General features: G+C 50.4%; 2 protein-coding genes and 1 long non-coding RNA gene across 4 annotated transcripts in view; 2 read left to right on the forward strand and 1 right to left on the reverse strand.

The window, feature by feature from the left end:
• Window positions 1–872: 872 nt before the first annotated feature.
• On the forward strand, window positions 873–3,282 carry LOC115498205 (gastrokine-1-like). The gene is made up of 6 exons (XM_072917636.1): window positions 873–977; window positions 1,553–1,606; window positions 1,753–1,893; window positions 2,018–2,128; window positions 2,483–2,624; window positions 3,039–3,282. The coding sequence occupies exons 1-6, from the start codon at window positions 924–926 to the stop codon at window positions 3,125–3,127; spliced, it is 591 nt and encodes a 196-aa protein (XP_072773737.1). The 5' UTR covers window positions 873–923; the 3' UTR covers window positions 3,128–3,282.
• Window positions 3,283–5,620: 2,338 nt separating this feature from the next.
• LOC140680445 (uncharacterized) lies at window positions 5,621–6,351 on the reverse strand. Its single transcript, XR_012051728.1, has 2 exons — window positions 6,096–6,351; window positions 5,621–5,770 (listed from the first exon to the last, which is right to left on the reverse strand). It is a non-coding gene; the product is annotated as an uncharacterized lncRNA (long non-coding RNA).
• The window catches only part of ANTXR1 (ANTXR cell adhesion molecule 1), a 45,617-nt gene continuing 29,530 nt past the window's right edge, over window positions 5,767–21,853 (forward strand). For both annotated transcript variants that reach the window (XM_030290068.4, XM_072917635.1), the window contains exons 1-8: window positions 5,767–6,176; window positions 12,829–12,900; window positions 13,289–13,360; window positions 15,130–15,211; window positions 16,029–16,062; window positions 16,815–16,894; window positions 17,901–17,969; window positions 19,420–19,500. In XM_030290068.4, coding sequence (XP_030145928.3) covers window positions 6,025–6,176; window positions 12,829–12,900; window positions 13,289–13,360; window positions 15,130–15,211; window positions 16,029–16,062; window positions 16,815–16,894; window positions 17,901–17,969; window positions 19,420–19,500 — 642 coding nt within the window. In that variant the 5' untranslated portion in view covers window positions 5,767–6,024. The remainder of the gene's footprint in view (window positions 6,177–12,828; window positions 12,901–13,288; window positions 13,361–15,129; window positions 15,212–16,028; window positions 16,063–16,814; window positions 16,895–17,900; window positions 17,970–19,419; window positions 19,501–21,853) is intronic.

Genomic DNA, 21,853 nt, shown 5'->3' on the forward strand with positions numbered 1-21,853 from the left:
GCCCTGAGGCTTGGCAGGCTCCAGGAGGGATCCCACTCCAGGGAGATGATGGTGGAGCCCACTGCAGCCCAGGGCAGCTCAAAGGCCCCCCTAGCACTGCTGTTTCTGGAGGCAGGGGATGGCTATCCTTAATTCCCAGGAGATTTGTGCCCTTAATTCCCAGGAGATCTGTGCCCTGGCCTATCCCGGGTTGGTAACAATGGTCCCGTTCCACTCAGGCTGTGATACAGGTAGATAATGTTCCAAGGCTGTCAGGGGATGAGTGATTGTCCCTTGTTCCCTGCCTGGGTCAGGTAAGCAACATTCCTGATTTAAGCAGTGTCACTCCCACGTTTCCCTCTCAGAGCTCCCGGTACAGTCATGAAACCCAGGTCGGGGTAAAGCCTGAGTGTAAAGTCTGACACAAGAGCACTGATGGCTCCTGTGGGCTTCCCAGCCTCCCTCTGAGGCCAGAAACCGTCTCCCCTTTAGTCTGACCTCCAAGAGCAATAATTCCCCAAAACAGGGCTACTGCAGCCAATGCTTTATACACTGCTGGGAATCCACAAAATCCTTACTTCCTTTAATCTAGTCCAAAAACTGGAACAGCAGGAAAAGCTCCAAGGAGCACCACAATGAAAGTTCACACCACTCTGGGTTATGCTTGAGGAGAAATATTATACACGTGGCATTGCTGGAGGAGGCAAAAAAAAACCTTTTTTTTTTTTTTTTTTTTAGCCTACCAACAGATTCCTACCTCACAATCATCAGACACCAGCAGATCAAAATTTCCAGAAGTACAATCCCCACATTTATCAAGTAGTTAAACCAGGAAATAATTATCAGGGACATGCAGCAGGGAAACAAATGACAAAATAATTTTATTGCAGCATTCAGCCCTTCCACACCTAATTCTGAAAACAAATAAAAGGTGGGAGGCTCACATGATTTATTCTGCCTTCAGCAGCATCAGCTCTGCAGTCAGGATGCATCTCCCTGTAAGTATGCGTGCTTTTCTTCCTTACAAACTGAAACTTTGATTCAAACCCGATCCTTTATCTCTCAGAAGGGCTTCTGCCTCTCTGGGGCCATTGTGCTCCTGCAGAAGGAGCAGCTCAGCCCCTGCTCCCCAGAGGAGCTGAGGAGGTAAGGATTTCTTCATGGCTTGGCTGTACATGATTCAGAAAACAGGAAGCCTAATCCATGCCCATTCTTGTCAACGCTTTTGCACCACTGGAGCACTGCACGAGTGCATCAAGCCCTTCCCTGCAATGCCAGAGCAGAAGAAATGGCAAAGCTTTCTCCTCACTCCTGTAAAATACCTGTGTGTGCCTGCACAGGTCTGAGAAACAGCTCTTGAGAGAGCAAGTGGGAAATGTGTCTACTTTGAGCAGCCTGGGGTAAAGCAAGGGTGCCTCCCTTTGGGGGCACTGATGCAATCCCAGGTCGAAAGCAAAAAAAGGATCCAAAGAGGAGCCTTAAACATCAGATTAGGAAAAGGGAAGGAGGATTGTCATGACCAGATTTGTCAGCCAGAGCTGCAGTTACATTTTGTATTTGATTTTCCTTTCAGATTTTGACTGCAGTCCTTCTTGGACTCATCCTGACTCCAGCCCTTGCTGATTACGTGAGTACAAATGAACAATTTCCACATTGCTGCTCTTTCTATGATCTATTCTCTGCTTCAGAGATCTCCTTGAGCCTTTCATTTTTCTAAAGCCTTGGGCAGATAATCACTTGAAAGCCAAAGTGCTCTTTAATTTGTTTTTCTAGCATCAACAGACTGAAGTAAGCAAAAAAATCTCCATTGGTGGAACTTACCAAATTATGACCATCAATAAGAAATGGCTGGTGGCAAGTATTGAGCAAAAGACCAGCTATGGGTACTGGAAAACCATCTGGAACTATGACACAGTGAGTGCAGTCTCTTATTCTTGCTCATATATTCAGTAAAAACTCATTTTATACATTTTTAAATAGGCATGAAATTCCAGTATTAATGATTAAATTCCCAGTGGTCCATAACTTTATTTTACAGGGCTTTATGGCAACCAAAGTGCTGCCAGAGAGTGCTTGCTACATTTCCATAATGAACAGAACAGAGATGCCCAGCTTTGATTCTCTTCCCCAGCTGGCTGCAGACATCAGGGTAAGGTTGAAAAGGAGCAGTTACTTGGAAAGTTGTACTTAATGCAAAGTATACTGATACCTGAGGCCTTGCTATTTTCAAAACAAACAGGTACTTTAAAGACCAGGTTTGTCGCACCATTAATTAGACATTTTTATCAATTTCACTGACATTTTACAACAATGTGACTTTAAACTTTGGGCAATTGGAATATCCTTGTTTGGATACTTCCAGTAGAGGGTTTACACGTCTAGCCAATGTTGTAGCTCAGTTAGGTTATTCTTAAAATGTTTATAACAGCTAAAGCTGGGGATATGCCTGGAGTTAAACAGAGCAGGGCACGGATCTTGCTGAATGCTGGTTTTTGATGTTTAGAACCAGAATCATCCAAGAACCCCTACAAAGGAGATCACATTCACCCTTGTGAAGAGAGTTATTCGTGACCTTGAATCATATGGTCCAGACATCTTCTCTACGTGCAAAGGGCTCTCAACTTATGTGGCTTATGAGGTTCATGGTGAGTGCAAGCAAAGGAATTCTGTCTCGAAGTGACCTGGCCTTTGTTTCCCTTGGGGAATGACCAATGCACAATTGCTGCTCTTCACCTTGAATCAAACAGAAACCAAGGGCTTCAGCAGTTGTACAAAGGGTTCAACATCTTTGCAGATCAGGACTGGAACATGGTGGGGTCACAGCCCCCATAGACGACCCAAGCAAACCCTTACAGATCCTTCCCACGAAGCTTAAGGAGGCTGAATTTTGGTCCCAGAGTGTTTGAGCTCGTACTGAACTCCCCTGAAATACCCAGTCAATGAAAAGGGTGGCTCTAAGCACCTCTGTCCTTCTGCTCAGAGCTGACTTGACCCAGAGCACTTAACAGCATCTTAATCTATGTCTCATGGTAATTGCTTTTCTTTTCTGGTTTTTGAAGGACCCCAATTCAATCTTGGCTCATGCATCAAGCTTGATGTCCTTCAATATTTGGCCCTCACCTACTGCCATAATGGTGACTTTGTGTAAGTCATGCCTTTCCTGAGCCTTGTGGGGATGCTGAGCCCTGCTGGAGTTATTGCCTGGCATCTCTTCCTTCAAGAGGTTCCTTCCTGAGGATTGAGGACTGGAACAGATCAGTTGGTGAGCAGAGCTATCAATTAAATTCCTTCATCATGGAATAACTCTGGCCTGTTTGTCGTTACTCTACCCTTTTTCTTCTAAGAACACCTCCACAAAAATATTTTGCCCCATTTGAGCCCTTCCACTGCTCTTTTCATCTCAGCACACCCAGAGAGCTGGGCAGGCCCCATGGTACAAACCAGGCGCTCACAAGTAGGACCTTCCTTCCCTGCTTGGGGAAAGATGCTTCTCATTAAAAATCTTGTTTCAGGGGGCACAAAAGGCAGAAGAAAATAAGTGCAAAGCAGTGAATTTACCTTTTTTAGGGGGAGTCTCCTTTGTAGGATTTACAGAGTTGTTCTATCCCTACCATAATGCAAGGCTGAGATCCTTGTTGCTCAAATCTTTACAATCAAGGTTGAGTATTTCCCTTTCTCTAACCCAAATGGCAGCATGCCCTGAGCTGAGCCACTCAGGCTCTGCTGTGCTGCCTCACACCGTGCCATGGCAATGCACTGGGGCTGGTGAGGAGCCTCAGCACCTTCTGGGGAGGTCTGGATCAGCCCATGGCACTCAGTGGAGACGTTTCCACCCCAGGGAACTCCCGATCCCTTGAAAAATTACAGCAGTCCAGGGAAGAAAAAAATCCTCTTGGCCACTGAGTGTCAGCCTCGAGTTGCACAGCTGAGATGGAAAAGGCCCTCGACTCCCATCCAGAGGAGTCTATCCCAGAGCTATCCCAGTCTGCTACCCCAGAGCAGCAGGAGAGTGCACTGGGGCCAGTTCCAGCCCAGCTGAGCTCAGTTACAGCACTGCAGACACAGCCAGGGACCCTGAGGTGGCTGCAGCGGGCAGCAATTCCTGTGGTGATCATTTCATTGTGAGAAGAACACTGGGGAGTGTGGGCAGCTTCCACACGGCGCTGTGACAGCTTCCCGAGGCCCTGAAAAACAGGGAATGTGATTTTTAGGTGTTGACAAAAGCCACTACCCATCCTCCAGGTCAGCCACCTGGGAGCCAAAGGGAACCACCCCAGAGTCACCCAAAGGTACCCCCAAACCCAAAGGCACCAGCTGGAGCTTCATTAGCCTTTGCACAGCTGTGTGCAATTAAATCACCTCGTTATTGCCTCTCACACAGAGCCTAGAGCACACTCAGTCTTCCCGAGGTCTCTCACACACAACCTGCAATCTTCAAAATGTTTTTATTCTGGCACTTTTAGTGAGGGGGGAAAGGGCAGAGATATTCCAACACCCCTCCTGTGTCCCACAGGAGCCAGAGTGTTGGTGCTGCTCTTACCAGATCATAAACAAAAGTGCACAATCTTAAGGCAGGCATATGAAGAGGGTTAGCCCTGAAGGAATTCTGAATTTAGGATAAAGCTCAGCGTTCCCTTGGACAGCATCTCCCTGCATCTCAGAGCACTCACAGCTCCATCTGATGCTTCATTCCTTGGCTTTTCCCCAAGCTTTCCTGGGCTTTGTGTCACCCTGAGCCCACAGAGAATCTGATCTCCCCCACCTTTGGCTAAGGATGTTTGAAGGACAAATGCCATGCTTTAAGCCTGGCACAGGTGCATGCCCTGGAACCCCCATGAGGCTGCTCCACTCACCAGGTGTTGGCACTTAGGAGATTGGATTTGGTGGTGTGGCCTGGGGGTCTGGGAGGGACATTTGGGAGCTGCTGTACCAGTAAAAGCAAACTGGAGGTGCCAGGGGTCCCCCTCCGGGGGATGGTGCTCCTTTCGAGCTGTCCCGTCTGCTTTTAGAGCCCGTGGTGCTGTTTGTGGAAGGAGACAAGGGAGGTGAGTGCAGGAGTTCTATTTTCCACTCAGTTTCCTTAGAACTCAGTTTAGGCTTTAGAGGTTGAGCTGAGTTTGGTGAGGGTGGTGATTTGGGGCAGACTCTGATGAGCACAGGCACTGCTGAGTGCTCCTGAGGTGTGAGAAAATGCAGGGCAGGAAGCCTGGCGTGGCTTTTCACTCCTGTGCAGCTGCCCCAGGTTTTTAAAGGTCTTTAAACTCAGATGTTGCCTATGTGGGGAACAAAGGCAGCTCTGCACGTCTCTTCTACAAAGATGCAGTGATAGGATGAGGGGAAACAGCCTGGAGGGCAGGGTTAGTGGGATATTGGGAAGGAATTCCTCCCTGTGAGGGTGGGATGGGATTCCCAGAGAGGCTGTGCTCCCCTGGCAGTGCCCAAGGCCAGGCTGGACAGGGTTTGGAGCAGCTGGGACAGGGGAGGTGTCCAGGGCAGGGCAGGGATGGGCTTTGGGTCCATCAGCCTCTGTCCCGGACCTGTGCTCGAGTTCTGGCCGCGAGGTGGCATTCGGCATTCTCTGAGCTGCTCTGGCTAAGGAAAAGCAGAGCTTGCCATCTTTAATAATAACAATAATAATTAAGGGGGGGTGTGGGGGGAGGAAAAGCCACAAACCCTCCCTGTGTTTTCTGAAGTCCGCGACAAAGCGAGATTTGTGAGGAGGCTGCGGCTGCTCTTGGCAAACAATGCTGCTGCTTCCCGAGAGCTGCGAGGGAGACTGAGGGTCAAGTCCCTTTAAAAAAAAAAAAAAAAAAAGTGAAATACAGTATTGTGCATCTTGAAATCCGAAACCAAGAAACAGAAGTGCAAGGGAAACAAGAGGGAAAGTCTTGCAATTCCCGTGGACAACTGTGGCGAGTGGAGTTTTAAGGAATACAATATAAATCTATAGCTTTTAATGGTCATTGGATGGCTTTTGTGGAAAAACCTGTGAAATAAAGGAGCTTTGGAAGAAGAGATTTCTTTTTCTCCTCCTCTCTGGATATAATGGCCATTGCAAAGCAAAGCATCCTGAGATTTGGCTTCAAGTGTGCCTTCCTAGCGATTTTTACACTCACCTGTGATGGGCACGGCGGGAAGAGGGAGAACGGTGGTCCTGCCTGCTACGGAGGGTTTGATTTGTATTTCATCCTGGACAAGTAAGTCAGCCCTGCTTTGTTCTTTTTCTTCGGCTAGGCAGAGCTGGAAGGGCACTCGCTGAGACCGAGGAGGGTTTCTTTGCCTTTGGGTTTTGTAGGAGTCCGCGTGTCCCCAGGGCACCTCTGCAGCTCCCGCAGGCTCTGTTGGTGCTGTGGTTATTGCTGTGGTTATTGCTGTTTTCCTGTGCTCTGCGATCCCATCGTTACAGATCCCGGGACCCCTCTGCTTTCCCCGGGAGCGGGGGGCTGGGGCTCCCCGAGGGCAGGATTGATCCTGCAGGCACCAATTCCAACACTGGGAGAGCAGGATTGTTCTACAGGCACCAATTCCAACACTGGGATGTGCAGGGAGGGCAGGATTGATCCTGCAGGCACCAATTCCAGGGCTGGATGTGCAGAATTGTCCCTGCAGGCACCAATTCCAGGGCTGGGAGTGCAGAACTGGTCCTGCAAGCAACAATTCCAGGGCTGAGCCATGCAGGGAGTACAGAATTGTCCCTGCAGGCAGCAATTCCAGCGCTGGGATGTGCAGGGAATGCAGAACTGGTCTGCAGCCACCAATTCCAACACTGGGATGTGCAGGGAGTGCAGAATTGCTCCTGCAGGCACCAATTCCAGGGCTGGATGTGCAGAATTGCTCCTGCAGGCACCAATTCCAGCACTGGGATGTGCAGAATTGCTCCTGCAAGCACCAGTTCCAGGGCTGGATGTGCAGGGAGCTCTGCTCGTGTCCCTGTGCCCCCTCAGCTGTGCCCAAAGCAGCAGCTTTGGTACAAACCAGCCCAGAGAGGGGCTGCTCCCTTCGGAGGGGGCTGAATTCAGCTGCTGGGATGGAGAAGGGCTCGAGTGCCTCATTTAAAGAGCTTTATTTTCCCTAGCTGAGTCACACTTCCTTTGTTTCTTCTGTTAATCAAATGCATACTTTGACTGTTTAGCTGTTTGTGCTGGAGATAACTTCCTACCTCACTTTTTCATCACTAATTGTGGCACTGTCACCTCCTTGGCGCTGTAGGAGTGCTGCTTTTTTCCAGTGTGGATGGAGCAATGTGGAATCATTTTGTGCTGAGCTTTGCAAAGCTTCTTACTAAAGCAATCCAACAATTAAAAAATAAAAAAAAACTCTAAAAGGTACTAGCTGAAATGACTGTCCTGATTTTCTTGATCAAGAGCAGTTCTTTTGAACCAAAGGCTTGGAAATACTGGAGGTGGTGCCTGCCAGAGCCATGGCACTGACATTAATAACCATAAATTTCAGAGACAGGAAAGTATTTGCACATTGCCAAAAGTGCTCACAGATGAAGTTTCTGACTGATCCTCTGGGGTGTTTTGCAGTAGCTCCCACATTCCATTCGTATAAATGACTTGGAATTACATAACCCTTCCTTACAAAATACTGGGTAAATCTAACAGAGACACTGGCCACCTCAGTGTGCCAGTTGTCCTGATGCTCCAGGGGGAAGATTTATTTATTTTATTCAGTGTAAAGCTCTACCTGGCTTCCTCATTTCCAGTTATTAATTGGAATAACTCTATTGCTACAAATGGAAAAACCCTGAACCCAAACAAACCCAGAGCATGATTTGTAGTGCAGAGAGCTTTTGTCAGCTGCATTCCCTGGAAGCTGAAGCAGGACTGAAGGATTTCTCAGATCTCATGGACGTGCTGTGTTCCACCTCTGAGCTAATGTAAATTCAGCAGGTCCTTAATTCAAGTTCTGTGCTGTTCCCCCAGTAAAATCCAGGACTTCTGAGCTTTGCTCACAGGATTGTGGATCTGGGTGGAAACACAAGCCTTGGCACAAGCTTTAAAGCAGGCAGGCTGGCCCAGTGTAGGTATCAAGGTATCCCACAAAAACTCTGCTTTGACATTGCTGAGCTCCTCTTCCTGGGATTTTTCTGGTGCAGAAATGAGCAGGATCTGCTGTAAAAATTTCCTTGGTCTCCAGTGGAATTCTGGAGGAGCCTTGTGGCTTTTCAGCTGTTCCTGGGTACAGTACACCACTGGACCTGGCTGTTTAAGCTCTGGTGAGAGATTTACTGTGGTGGAGCTGGTTATCACATTGCCTTTAACACTCTGATGGAATCACAGAATGGTTTGAGCTGGGAGGTCTTTAGGGATCATCTGGCTCCACCCCATGCCATGGGTGAGGAGCCTTCCACAGACCATGCCACTTGTCCTTGATGGCAAAATCTCACACTGTGTCTATTTTCTCAATTTAGTCTCAAGCTTCATGTTATTTGGAGTGGCTTTATGTTATTTGGAGTGGCTTTATGTTATTTGGAGTAGCTTTTTGTTACGTTATTTGGAGTAGCTGTTTGCTGTTTGGAGTTGTGACTTGCTCTTTGGAGGAGCTGTTTGATGTTCAGGGTCGTGTCCTGTTTGCAGTTTGGGTTCTGGGCAGGTGTTGAGCACCTCAGGGTGAAGGTGACACCAAGACAAGCCCAGAGCTGTGGAAGGTAGGCCTGGTTTACTTTGGGAGAGCTGGTCCAGGGTGGCCTCTCCTTTTGTGTTCTGCAGTGCTGAGAGGATTTGTGGGTTCAGGCTCCACACACTGGAGGAGTTGGTGCCAAGGAATCAACAGCAGGCTGCAAATTAAGATACAGAACAATGAGGAAGCAGTGAGATGTTGCTAAAAAAGCCCAAATGTTTGTCCTTACTGAGAAATTGTCCAGCTATTGTAAAAATGCTCTCTGGATATTGATTAATGCTCACACAGAGCTGACCTGCAGTGAGCAAAGCTCCCCTCCCCAGCACAGCTGGAACATCCCAGGCTGGTGCCTGCACCCAGAGCCAGGTGTGCATTTGGCTGGGATGGAGGAGCTTGCAAGGATGTGCAGGGATGATTTTTCTCTGTTAGCGTGAGGGCTGAGGGATGCCAGCAAGGCAGGGTGGAGAAATTTGTGCATTTCTGTGTCTTTTTGCCTGAAGGAACGTAATTAACTCCCAGTCCTGCCAAGGGCAGGCAACTGCAGTGAGCTGAGCTCATGTTGCAATCCCTGCCAGAGTCAGGACCGTGGATGTGTTTTTACCCAGTGCTGCCTCTGGATGAAGCATTCCTTGGTGACAGGAATGGGCAGGAGCTCCCCTCCAGCCAGGCCCGAGTGTGTGCCTGCAGCACTCTGCACTCTCCCTGCTGATTGATGCAAATTAACTCATGGCTATTTGCTTATTAGTTGTTTTTTTGGTGGTTTTTTTTCTGCATACCCCCTCTGGCCATTCCAGAACAAGGAATGTTCTTGGACTGAGGCTGGGCTCAGAGGCTTGTCCTGCTCTGACCCTGTGGATCTGTGACCTGCAGGGCTTGGCACTGAGTGTCTGCTGTGAAGTGTGGCAGGAGATAACAGCGTTTCCTCCAAGAATTGCATCACCTCTGGGACGCCTTTGTGCTATGGAGGGATTTCAGGATTGCTCCTGGAGCATTTGGAAAGATAAAGGATGCTTTTGGGCTCATTTGTGTTGTTTTTGAAGAGCTCAATAAAGAGATGCTGCACGACTGCTTAGGTAAATGGCATCTCTGAGAGCCATGAGACTTCGGGGGGTTAGTCCAAACCCAGGCAAGCTTAAGGAGAGTTTTGGATCAATATCAGCCTCTGAACCAAGTGGCTTCATGTCCTCCTGCCAGCTGCAGAGCACTTAACTCATGGGAGCTCTTGGTGTAAGAGTGTGGGCCTGATTCTGTGACCTGGATAAACCCACGGGTATGAGAAGGTTCCACAGCAGAAATGGAAAAGTGGAGTCTAAAAAGTGCAAGGAAGGCCAAGTCTAGGGAGGCTTTGGGTTCTGGAGCATCCTGTCCCAGTGGGGAGGAGGAGGGCACCTGCTGAAGGACAGGGCTGCCTGGAGCCACTGCAGGTCCCTCTCAACACCTGCATTCCCTCTGGGGTACAAAATGCCAGGGGAGATGGCCACAGAGTGTCTCACTCTCCTGTTAAAGAGAATGGTTCACTTGGGTTTAATTTCCATTTATTGGGCCCTTCTCCAGAAGAGATTTTGGCATCTTCAGGCTGAGTCTTTTCTTAAATTGCAAGTTTAAAGTATCAGCCATTCAGCTGCGAAGCCTTGGCTCACTGATCTTGTTTCTTCTGGGAATATGAGGAGAGAACTATTTGAAAATTGGCTTTTCTTATCTTACAGTTGGACTTTAGAAATACTCATCCTTCTCAGAGTTCTTGGCCTGCCTCACTGTGCAGAGGAGGTGTCTTTTACAGAGCGGTGCTGAGTGACAAAGCTCAGGGAGGTGGGCACTGGGAGCTAAGGCTGCTTTTGTCAGCTTTGCACTGGCTGCAGAAATGTTGGTTGATTGGGTTTGTCCATTTTAGGCCGAGTGAAGAACGTGAGAAGTCTGAAGGGTGTTTCAGAAAATGCATTTTATTTACAAGGAGAGCTTTTCCCTAAGTGCAGGCCTGGCAGAAATGAACTCCAGGCAGGTTGGGCTGGCCCGGGTGGGAATTGCTGTGCAGGAAGGACAATGTGTGCTCAGCCAAAGTGGGAACTTGGATTTTGGGTCCCTGTCCCAGCTCCCTCTGGTAGAGATGGGGAACAACTGGATTGCAGATTACTCCAGTGATCCCACCCCTGAAACTGAGCAGAAAGCATCCTCCCTTGGTGGGCAGAGAGGGTTTGGGTTGATGGTTGTAGCAGTGGCAAGAACTTCCCTGGAAGGCTGGTTCACCTGGAGGCTGGGCAGGGGCTGTGGGTCCCAGCTCCTCGTGTCTGCCACCAAACGGGTCAGGAAATGTGGGACCCTCACTCAGGTGTGCTCTTTGGGAGGCAAATCCATGGTCTAAAGTAACATTTGTTTATCTGAAGCAAGGACTAGCTCGTTTCTGATTGACCAAGCCTTGCCTCTCCAAGTCCTCTGGAGACTGATGCGACCCTTGCTGTAAAGTCAAGTGGTTTTTATGCCTCACCATCTAAAGACAATAAATCTTTTCCAGGCCAGTTCTAGGAAATGATTTGGGACTGGAGGGCCGGTGGAATTCAAGCTCTCTGAGTTATCCCATACATCCAAGGGGAATTTGCACCTGGGGCTGAGCTCTGTGTGTCTCTGCTCTATCAATTTGGGGTTTGCATGCAGCAGGGTTTGAGTTTCCTGCCTGAGAGCAAGTCCTGATGCTGTCACCCCTCACCTCTTAGGATGCCAATTTTCTCACTGTGTGGTTTAACTGGTTTATCAAGAGTTTTGCTGTTCCTTTGCTCCTCTGATTAACATCTGAGTGGGGAAGAAGCCATCGAGTTGTGTCCTGGTCTGAGGAAAGAAAGGAAGGAAGAGTTCAGCTCTGAGAGCATCTGCTGATGATCCTGCCTGCTCTGCCATCAGGGTGTCTCTAAGGCCAGCCTTAAACTCATCCTAAACTTTTGGGCTCCAGTCCTTTGTGCAGCAAGGCACAGGGTCACACTTTCTGCACAGGGCCTGGATTTTTTTTCCTCATTTGGGCCCATTTGGGTTATATTTGAAGAGCCCAATAAAGAGATGCTGCACAGCTTCACAGGTAAATGTCATCTCTGCATGGCTGATGGGGGTCAGGCAGGGAAAGAGCAGCTCCAGGAACTGTGGGGCAGGAGGGAATGGCTGAGAAGGAAAAGCAGGTGTGGGGAAAGGGGCAGGAAATGTCTGGGAGCCCCAGGACGAGCTCTGTGTGCTCCTGGTGCCTCTGCATTAAATTAATTACTGCATTAAATAAACAATAATCAAAGCAACAAAGCAGAGCATTGCATCCTGCTGTTTATTGCCTGAGCAGCCAGGCTGGGGACCTGCTCTGCTCTCCACGGGCACTCCCAGAGCTGAGCCAGGACAGAACTGCTCGTTTGCCTTTTCTTCCTGGGAAGTGGAAAACCATCTCAAGCCTTCATCTTTTCTTCCTCAGGCTGCAGATCAATGAAGTTTCTGTTGCAGCTGGAATGGTTATTTCCACTATAAATATTTCTAATTGTACTCAATGAATTGAATAAGTGATGACACATTTATTTTCCAACTCTAGGAAAGAAATTTTTTTTTTCAATATTAATATTCCAGTGTTCACAGAAGTGTTTGTACCAGAAGGAGCATTTTGTGCTGAAAGATTCTGATTAACCTAATTTTTTCCTCGTTCTTACAACATAAAGAATAATCCAACCCCATTACATCCTATGGTTTATTCTCCTGAGGAGCAAAATTAGTTTGTTTTGTCTTTAGCTGAGGTGTGAAAGAATTAACCAGAGCAGTTGAGATGTGGACTAAGGTGTTTTACTTTTCATAGTCTCTGGCACAGTGGAAACACTGGAGGAGTTTAATAATCTGTTCCTCCAACTGCATGTAATTCTCAGAACACACTCGAGCTGAAAGCTCTGTGTAATGGTTTGGAAGTGAGTGGGTGGAATTAATCTAAAACATCGTGCAGAGAAACAGCTCCTCACACTCACAGGGTTTATTTGGTTAAGGCTCTGTTAAAGCCCAGCCTAAATGCCATGAGCCACTGCCAAGGGCAGCCTCAAACACTTGCCTGGAGCAGGAATTATTCCTGCTTTTTAAAGGTAAGTGGGAAATGTCAGTTCCAGTTTGATCTCTTTAAAGAAGAGCATGGGCAGCTGAACAAAGCAGGAGCAATGCCTCACGGAGCAGTGTGGGACAGAAAGGTGACCCTGACGTGTCCTGTGATCCTTGTGTCCCCAGGTCAGGCAGTGTCCTGCACCACTGGAACGAGATCTATCACTTTGTGGAGCACCTGGCCCGCAAGTTCATCAGGTGAGGAGGACTCAGGTCCCTGCTGGGCTCTGGGCTGCCAGTGCCTCCCAGTCCCAGCACTGCTGCTGCCCAGGGGGAAAAGTGCTGGAGAGAGAGCTCCTGGTGCTTCCTCCCACCCTCCATTGATGCTCCTGGTGCTTCCTCACACCCTCCATTGACTGATCCTTCCTCACACCCTCCATTGACTGATCCTTCCTCACACCCTCCATTGATGCTCCTTCCTCCCACCCTGCATCCTTGACAAGAATTCCCCAAGGCGTCCCTGGCCTGAGAAGGGCCTGGGCAAAACCCGTTTTCATCCTGTGGAGTTGTGACTGGGCTGCAGAGTGTGATTGTGTTACACACACAGAGCTCTGCCCACGTTAATTCACTTTTTTCTCTCCTCCAGCCCTCAGCTGAGGATGTCCTTCATCGTTTTTTCAACCAGAGGGACAATTCTAATGAGGTTAACAGAAGACAGGTAAGGAGAGGTTTAAAGGTCAACAGCAGCTTCTTCCCTCATCTTCCTCAGTGATTCCCATCCCACTGGGAACGTGTTGTGGCACCTCTGTGCTTCCCAGTTTCACTGGTAGAGTCCTGTGCCCATCCTCAGCTACCAGAATGCACTGAGGTCTCGAGGCAGAGCTTCCCTGCTCCATTTCAGCTCCCAGAGGTGCTCCAGCCAGGCTCTCAGCTCCCCCTGCTTTCCCTGGGGGACTCAGGATTTTGTCAGAGAAGCAGAGACTTGGTGGAACATCCCCTGGGAGTTTATCCTGAAAGAGGTGAAATTCCCTTCCCACAAAAACAGGCTTGGAGGGCAGAGGTGACACCCACGCTCCTGGGGCGGGGGGAATGTGGTTTCCTGGAAGGTCTGAAGGTGTGTCACAGACAAAGGGTGTCTGGGGTGGATTTTTGGGCACTAGCAGATTGCTTTGTTTGTGAAGCGTGTCCCTGCCACCCCCTTACAGACCCCCAAGTTAATCCCAGTAAAACCTACAGGATGGATTTTTTTTTATTATTATTATTTTATTCTGACTTCCAAGGAGAGCTGGATGAGGTCCTTAAATCGCTCTCGCTTCCTCTGTTAACTTCATTGCCACGTGGAGCAGAAATATACGTACCACATGTGTGCAGTGTAGGAGTCAGCATGTGTTTTACATATTGGATGTCTGAAATCACATTCCAGAGCAGCTGGCTGCCTTCCTGCAGAGCAGTGCACACTCACACCAGCCTTGAAAACCTCCCAAACCCAGCCAGCCTGAGCCTCTCCTGCCACTTTCTGCAGCAGCAGGGATGAAGAGAACGAGCCACATTTATTTAACCGGGTGCCAAAGCAAAACCTGTTCCTGCCTCCTGCTGTCCCACCCTTGGAGCAAACCCCAGTGCAGGGATCTCCTTTCTGCTCAGGCTCTGAGCTATGAAATGCTCCCATGTGGGGCTGTAGTCCATATTTTGTGTTCCATATTTGCCCAGCTGGCCCAGAAGTGCTGGCTGGGAGCAGATTTTGCTGTGGGATGGTCTCAGAGCCAGCTCACTGCTGGTTTTACCTGGCACTGCCAAACAAGGGCTGTGCTGGGCTCTGTCACCTGGGAGTGTGTGGGTATTGCCCTGGGGATGGTGCTGCTGTGCTGCTTTCCCCAGGCACTGGGAGCACTGGGAGCACTGGGAGCACAGCTCTGTGTTCCACATCCTTGGAGAGGCACTGGGGCGACTCTTGTTCTGCAGTCTCTGTGCCTGGCTGTGCCCTGCCAGGACCTGCTGTGTCCATCAGCCACCTCTGCTGGCTGCCAGGACCTGCTGGTGGCTTTGCTCTGACAGTGCCTGCCAGGACCTGCTGGTGGCTTTGTCCTGACAGTGCCTGCCAGGACCTGCTGGTGCCTTTGCTCCTGGCTCTGACAGTGCCTGCCAGGACCTGCTGGTGCCTTTGCCCTGACAGTGCCTGCCAGGATCTGCTGGTGGCTTTGCCCTGACAGTGCCTGCCAGGACCTGCTGGTGCCTTTGCTCTGACAGTGCCTGCCAGGACCTGCTGGTGGCTTTGCTCTGACAGTGCCTGCCAGGACCTGCTGGTGCCTTTGCTCTGACAGTGCCTGCCAGGACCTGCTGGTGCCTTTGCTCTGACAGTGCCTGCCAGGACCTGCTGGTGCCTTTGCTCTGACAGTGCCTGCCAGGACCTGCTGGTGCCTTTGCCCTGACAGTGCCTGCCAGGACCTGCTGGTGCCTTTGCCCTGACAGTGCCTGCCTTCCTTGCAGGGAGCAGATCCGCCAGGGCCTGGAGGAGCTGCAGAAGGTGCTGCCAGGAGGGGACACGTATATGCACGAAGGATTTGAGAGGGTAAGTGGGGCAGCTGGGGGCTGAGCAGGGTCTCTGCTCCTCAGGAGCTGCACAAGGCTGGGGCTGGTTGGGAATTCCCTGCTGGGTGAGTGGGACCCCGTCCCTTTGCTGCAGCAGTGCAGGGGGGTAAGGGCTCCGTGCTGGAGCTGCAGACAATGCTAATTCTCTTTATTTCTGCCTTTTCTGCTTTGGGGGAGGCAGTGGCACTGGGTCCAGGAGGGGTGGGAAGCTTCAGTCCTACCTGGGCTGAGCAGGAGAGGTCACAGCTCACACCTGGGGTGGCCAAGTAACTGCAGACCTTATTGCCTTCTCCTTCTGGGCATGTTTTTGCCATATTTGACAAGCTCAGGAGTTTCTCTAAAGCCGAGCTCCTGCATTCCTCTGTCCCACGTGGGTATTTGGGAGAGGTTTGAACTGTTGAAAGTCTGTCCCATCACTGAAAAGTGACCCCACTGCAGAACCTGGGGGGACCCAGCAGAGCTGCTGTTTGTTTGCAGTTGGAACAGCTGATCTGGAGCTACTGAGGAATATTTAGCACCGGGCCCAGGATGCTCCTCAGGGATGAAAGTGGGTAGGGTTTTCAGGGAGGAGAATAGTGGGAGACAGCTCTGGGCTCAGTTTGCTGATGAGACCTTGCAGGAATGCAGTGAAAACCCCAGGCAAGAGCCCTGCTCTGTGAGTCAGGGGTCAGAAATTAGAGCTGTGTGTGAGCTGCAGATGTGACACCCTCGCTGCCACTGTCCCCTCCTTTCTGCTGCACAACTTGTTCACAAGGTCCTACTGTTGATTTATTACTAATAATCTGCTCTGATTTCAGGCCAGTGAGCAGATTTACTACGAGAACGTTCATGGTGAGAGGCCTTCTTGATCCACTGAATGCTTTTTTTCTCTTTCTTTTTGATTGATAACTTTAACAGATCTAAAATGCAGCTTTGCTGTGGGAAGGGTGGGGGTGGCTTCTATTCTTGCAGCTATGTGGTGCTAGTCAGGGAAGTATTCCTGAAGGGGGAAAACAACAAGTGGAGCATTAAGGAGCTGGAATTAAAGTGTTTCAGGCCAAAAGGGAGAAGCCAGGCTGGCTGCAGGTGCCCACCCTCACCAAAACTGGTACCTTACTTTTTCTGGAGGGCTCAGGCAACCATCTCTTCCTCCTTCTGAAACACAAATACGTGGAGAAGCTGTTAGGTAAAAGACTTTTTTTAACCAGCAATTATTAAAACCAGTGCTAAGTGCAGACAACTGGAAAAATGTCCTTTCCTTCCCTGTAATTGATGTCAAAACTTTCTGGTTTGGAAGGGAAGGCTGCAAAGGTTTAATGATGTTCCTGAAGTGTTGCTCAGGAATCTTGAAGAATTTAGGCCCTTTCCCCACCATCTTCATTTAAATCCCAACTGAGCTTTTTATCACAAGCTGAAAAAGGATTTCTTGAAGTGACAGCATGAATAAAATCAGGAGCTAACTAGGAGCAAACTGCACCAAAAAAAACTGTTTTTTTGGTGGCTGCAGTCTGGTTCCCTGGTGTGCAGTAGCAGCAGGGTTATGTTTTCTGAGGTGTTTGAACAAACTGACCAAGGGCAGGGACTGAGGAGGTTTGTGTGTTCAGGTTACAGAACTGCCAGTGTCATCATTGCATTGACAGATGGAGAGCTCCACGAGGATCTCTTTTTCTACTCGGAGAGGGAGGTAAGTGACTTGCACCTTGCAGTCAGGGAGGCACTGCAATGTCTGGGCTTGCTGCTGGGAATGCCAAAGATGAGGAAAACCTTTTCCCCAGTGAGGAATCTCCACTTTGGTGCTCTGCAGACACAATCTAAAGGATAACCACTGACAGCAGCAGCCTCTGACTCGCCACAGCTGAGACTGTTCAGGGGAAGGGAGAGGGGTTAAAACTTCCAGTTAGAAATAAACATAGGAGAAGGAATTGTTCACAGCTGAAAAGTTTCAGTATTTACTGGATTGCTCTGGGAAATGCTGGATATTCTCACTTTCACTTTTTTTTCCCTCTCACACAAAGTCAGGACTGCAGAAAGAGAGTGGTGGCTTCTGTCACATCAGAAAACCTTTCAGATCACCCATCTGACATTTCACAAATATCTCTGAGACTCAAGCACACATTCTCAACATCCTCATTAAATTAGTGAACTGTGCAAAATGTTGACCAGTGGGGTGAGCACTGAGGGCTCTGCTGCAGAACGTTCCTCTGGACATCCTCTCTGCAGAGAGGAACAACTGGCACTTGTCAGTCAGACTGGGATGATCTAAACTTGGCAGAGGGAATTTGTGCATGAGTTTGCTATGGACAGAATTTTTCCTCCTGGTCTGTCCAAAGTGCAGCATTAAATCCAATAACAACAAAAGGAATGGGTTTGTAGAGCAAAACCAATATTGCTCCAGCAAATCCTGAATCTCCAGCTTAAGCTTAGAACTTCCTAATATCTCGCTAGATGTACTTTTCTGTACTTTAGGGAGTAATTCTAGACGATTTACTGACAAATAGAACAATTTCTATTTGTCCTTTTCTACTTCTTGTGTCATTTTTCTGCTGACAAATCATATGGCTGCTGCTCAGCTCTGCTTGCAGTGGTGCTGTCCCTGAGGCTGCCTGCTGAGCTTTCCCAGCCCCTGTGATTTTAGGATTGCCCAGGTCCCAGCCCGTTGGTGACCGTGCTCTGCTCCTGTCCCGTTGCAGGCGAACCGCTCGCGGGACCTGGGGGCCACCGTGTACTGCGTGGGGGTGAAGGACTTCAACGAGACCCAGGTGAGGAGCCTGCTCCCTGAGAGCCTGGCAGAGCCTGGCAGAGCCTGCCCACAGCCCTGGCTCCCTGCTCAGGGCTGCTCAGGGCTTTTCCTCTCCTTCTGTTCCTGTGGAGTGAGCACCCGGCGTGGCTGGGACTGCCCCTGGGCTCTGGTCCCTCTGTGCCCCTTGGCCCTGGTCCCTCTGTGCCCCTTGGCTCTCATCCCTCTCTGCCCCTTGGCCCCTCTGTGCCCCTCAGCCCTGGTCCCTCTGTGCCCCTTGGCCCTGGTCCCTCTGTGCCCCTTGGCCCTGGTCCCCCTGTGCCCCTTGGCCCTGGTCCCTCTGTGCCCCTTGGCCCTGGTCCCTCTGTGCCCCTTGGCTCTGGTCCCTCTGTGCCCCTTGGCTCTGGTCCCTCTGTGCCCCTTGGCTCTGGTCCCTATGTGCCCCTTGGCCCTGGTCCCTCTGTGGCCCTGGTCCCTCTGTGCCCCTTGGAGGCATTGAGATGGTGAAAAAATGGACTGGAATTCCATGGCTGTGCCTGAAATCCCAGAATGGTGAGGACTGTGGGGAATGAGCTGAGGGAGCTGTGAACATCCAGCTTTTTTCCAGCAGCCCAGGCAGCACCAGCTGCTTCCCTGCCCTCCTGGAGCAGCAGGGGAAGGTGCCCCAGGCTGGCTCTGGGTGCCAGGGCAGCCCCTGGGCGTTGGGAGCAATCTCTGGCTGCTCTGCTGCCTCCGGGAAGCTGCAGAGAGGCTCTGGTACCTCTGCCAGGGAGATTTACTGGAACAAACCCTGGCCTTGCAGCACTGCAATGAGTGCTCCAGCAGATGCATGGAGAGCTCATTAGTGCTGGGCTGAGAGCTCTGCCTTAACCCTTGGGGTGCTGCTGGCAGCTGGAGCTGCAGGCAGATGATGGCCAGGCTGCCCTGAACTCACCAGCTCCTCAGGAAGGAGGAGGAGGATGATGCTCCTTGCTCCTCATCACAGGGGTTTCTGAATGCTCCTCTGGGACCTTTCAACCTCCACACAGAAAAATCCCCGGTGTCTCCCTGACTCCTCTCTGCTGGCTGAACACAGGCCCAGCACCAAATCTCTGTCCTGGCAGGAGAGGTAAATCAGGCCTATGGTATCACTTCAAAGAATTGTGGAGGAGTTAAGGCTGGAAAAGACCTGCATGATTATAGAGTCCAACCTTGTTTGGGTTCCACCTTTGCCCTAAACCTCATCAGCCCCTGGGGTACCAGAGAACGCCACGCTGCTGATGCAGAGCTTTATAAAGAGCTTTATAAAGCCAACCAGGCCAACAAGACAAACGCTTTACTGCTTCATAAACCACAATGCAGTGGCAATCCAGAGAGAGCAGTGCAGTATTTGAGGATTTTTGCGAGCGAGTTCATCTGGAGAATCTTCATTTGCTGCCTGCTGGCTAATTGATCTCACCCTTTGCTTTCTGTTCCATTTCTCTCGCCTGCAGCTGGCCCGGATTGCTGACAGCAGAGATCACGTCTTCCCCGTCAACGACGGCTTCCAGGCCCTGCAGGGCATCATAGACTCTGTGAGTACCTTCACCCGGGGTCTGCACTCTGGTGTCACCCCGAGGTTTGCTTTTCCTCTGTCTGCAAGAACCCGCTGGAAAATAATTCACTGAATCACCCAGTGCAAGGGAAACAACCTTGCTTTGTACTAAAATGCCACTTCAAGGTGGGGTTTATCAGTAGGTGCCTGGATTTCCCTGCTCCCAGTTCCTGTGGTGCCTTGGGAAGGCTGAGCTGGAGCAGAGTTACAGAACAAAGCAGGGATTTATTGACAGCATCTCCTCAATGGGCAGCACAAGAGCCCAGCCAGGGCTGCACCCAAGATGAACCAAAATGGTCACAAAATGAGCCCAAGATGAACCAAAATGGTCACAAAATGCACAACTTGTCACGGGGTCTGTCACTTTTCTAAGTTCTGCTCCATTTGCATATTGGGATTAATTGTCCAATTCCAGCTTTAGGTTATGCAGTCCCATCCTCCTTGTTTTTCTCTCTTCATTCCACGCTGTTTGTGCCCTTGGGCTGAGGTTTGGGTGGTTGTCCTCGGTCCCCAGCTGGAGCAGGAATTGTTTTGTCTCCCCGCTCTGTGAGGAGAGCTCACAGCACTTAAGGTGCAGCTCAGAGCTGCACACTGAGGCAGCACAGCACCTGAAAAACACAGAAGTTAAAGGTGAAGGCATCACCTGGCATTTCCTGCAGGGATTTGGTGCAGGATGTGAGAGCTCCAGTGGCTGGGCTGATCTGGGGGCTTCCCCTGGCTCCAAAGGATGGGAAATCCCTCTGGGGCCCTGTGTGTTCTGATTTTGGGTGACCAAACCCAGGTGAAAGCTCCAGTGTGGAGCTGGGGAGGGGGCACTCGCCAGGGGCTCAGATTTCTGTGTTTACAGTGGTTATGTGCTATTTGGACAATGCAGTTCCAGCAAAACCCTTCCCTCAGCACAGGCTCACTTTCTCCCATGGACATGGAACCCAATCCTGGTTTATTGGTTTTCCTGGCACTGCCTGAGCCTGGATCTTGTGCCTCAGCTCTCTTGGACCATCAGGTGTTGCATGTCATTTCGGAAAGCAGCACAACAACAACAAGAAGGCAGCAATGCTTTGCTTCCCAGCCCTGCATTCCCTTTGCAGCTGTTTTTAATGAATTCCAGCTCTGGCTCCCTTTCCCGTTGTACTGAGCAGGGTTTCAGGCTCCAGGCAGGCAGTCAGGAGCTGCTCCAGCTGAGTGCTGAGATGTCCCAGCTTGGGCAGGGGGTCACGGGGAAGGGACAGGGCTGGCTCTGAGACCTGGGTGCTGCAGAGGAGTCCCTGCAGCAGCCTGGGGAGAAGGGAGGTGGTTCTGTGTGAGAAAGGAATGACAGGAGGGCATTAATCACTCCAGAGAATAACAAACAATCTGTAGATTCCTGGTCTAGCTGGAAAATCGGGTCCCTCTTCCCTGCTTTTGTCCCCCTTGCCAAAAGCCCCCCTGTGCTGGGGGTGTCTGTGGTCACAGGGAATGTTAAATGGTGAAAGGGCCCTGGGATCTGGCAGCTTCCTTCAGCTCCTGTGCAAGAGCTGGCACAGCAAGGATGCGAGGCTGGAGCAGGCTGATGTCACGGGGGAAGGAAGGAAGGATGCAGTGATGGGCTTGGATCAGCTCAGGAGATGTGCACACCTGCCCCTGTGTGGGATTTGGGGAGAGCTGCCCTGCCTTTCCCGTCCTGGCTGGGTCTTTCCTGGCCCTCTGCCTGGGCAGGTGGGCTTGGAAGTGCCTCTGGAGCAGCTCCCAGGGTGGGAGCTGGGGGTGGTGGGGCTCGGCTGGACCTGCTGGGCAGAGGAGCTGGGGGTGGTGGGGCTGGAGCGTTCCTGAGCACCTGCCCTTCCTCTGCTGGGGGAGCCAGAGGGGCTGAGCAGCTGCAGGAGATCTGCTCCAGGAGCTCCAGCACGGACTGACCCCTCCAAGCCCTGGAAAGTGAGAGGAAAATCCAATCCCACACTGAGCTCATCCTAAGCACAATTCTTCAAGTGCATGTTCGCTGCACCATGGGGTATGGTCCTTTCTCTCCCATGAGTTCCAGTGTGACTTTTTTATTAGGCAAACCAATTTTTTTTCCTTCCTCATTGTGCAAAAGCCACTGCTAAACCTCCAGCTTCCCCCAGTTAAGGACTGAGTGGTTTGAGTTTGTCAGGAGGGAACAATCTGGAGCAGAAGCAGATTTGACTGATTGCTGCAGGCTGGGGAACAAATTGAAGGAACTGAATTATTTAATTGAATTTTCCTTTGCTATGCAAAATTTCTGAAAAAGATCACAACCCATCAATTTAAAGCAATTGAAGCTAGTCTTAGAAGAAAACCTGAAATTCAACCTAATCTGCTGCCCAGAATGGCTTTGG

Source organism: Taeniopygia guttata, chromosome 22 (genome assembly GCF_048771995.1).
Source record: "Taeniopygia guttata chromosome 22, bTaeGut7.mat, whole genome shotgun sequence".
Lineage (NCBI taxonomy): Eukaryota > Metazoa > Chordata > Aves > Passeriformes > Estrildidae > Taeniopygia > Taeniopygia guttata.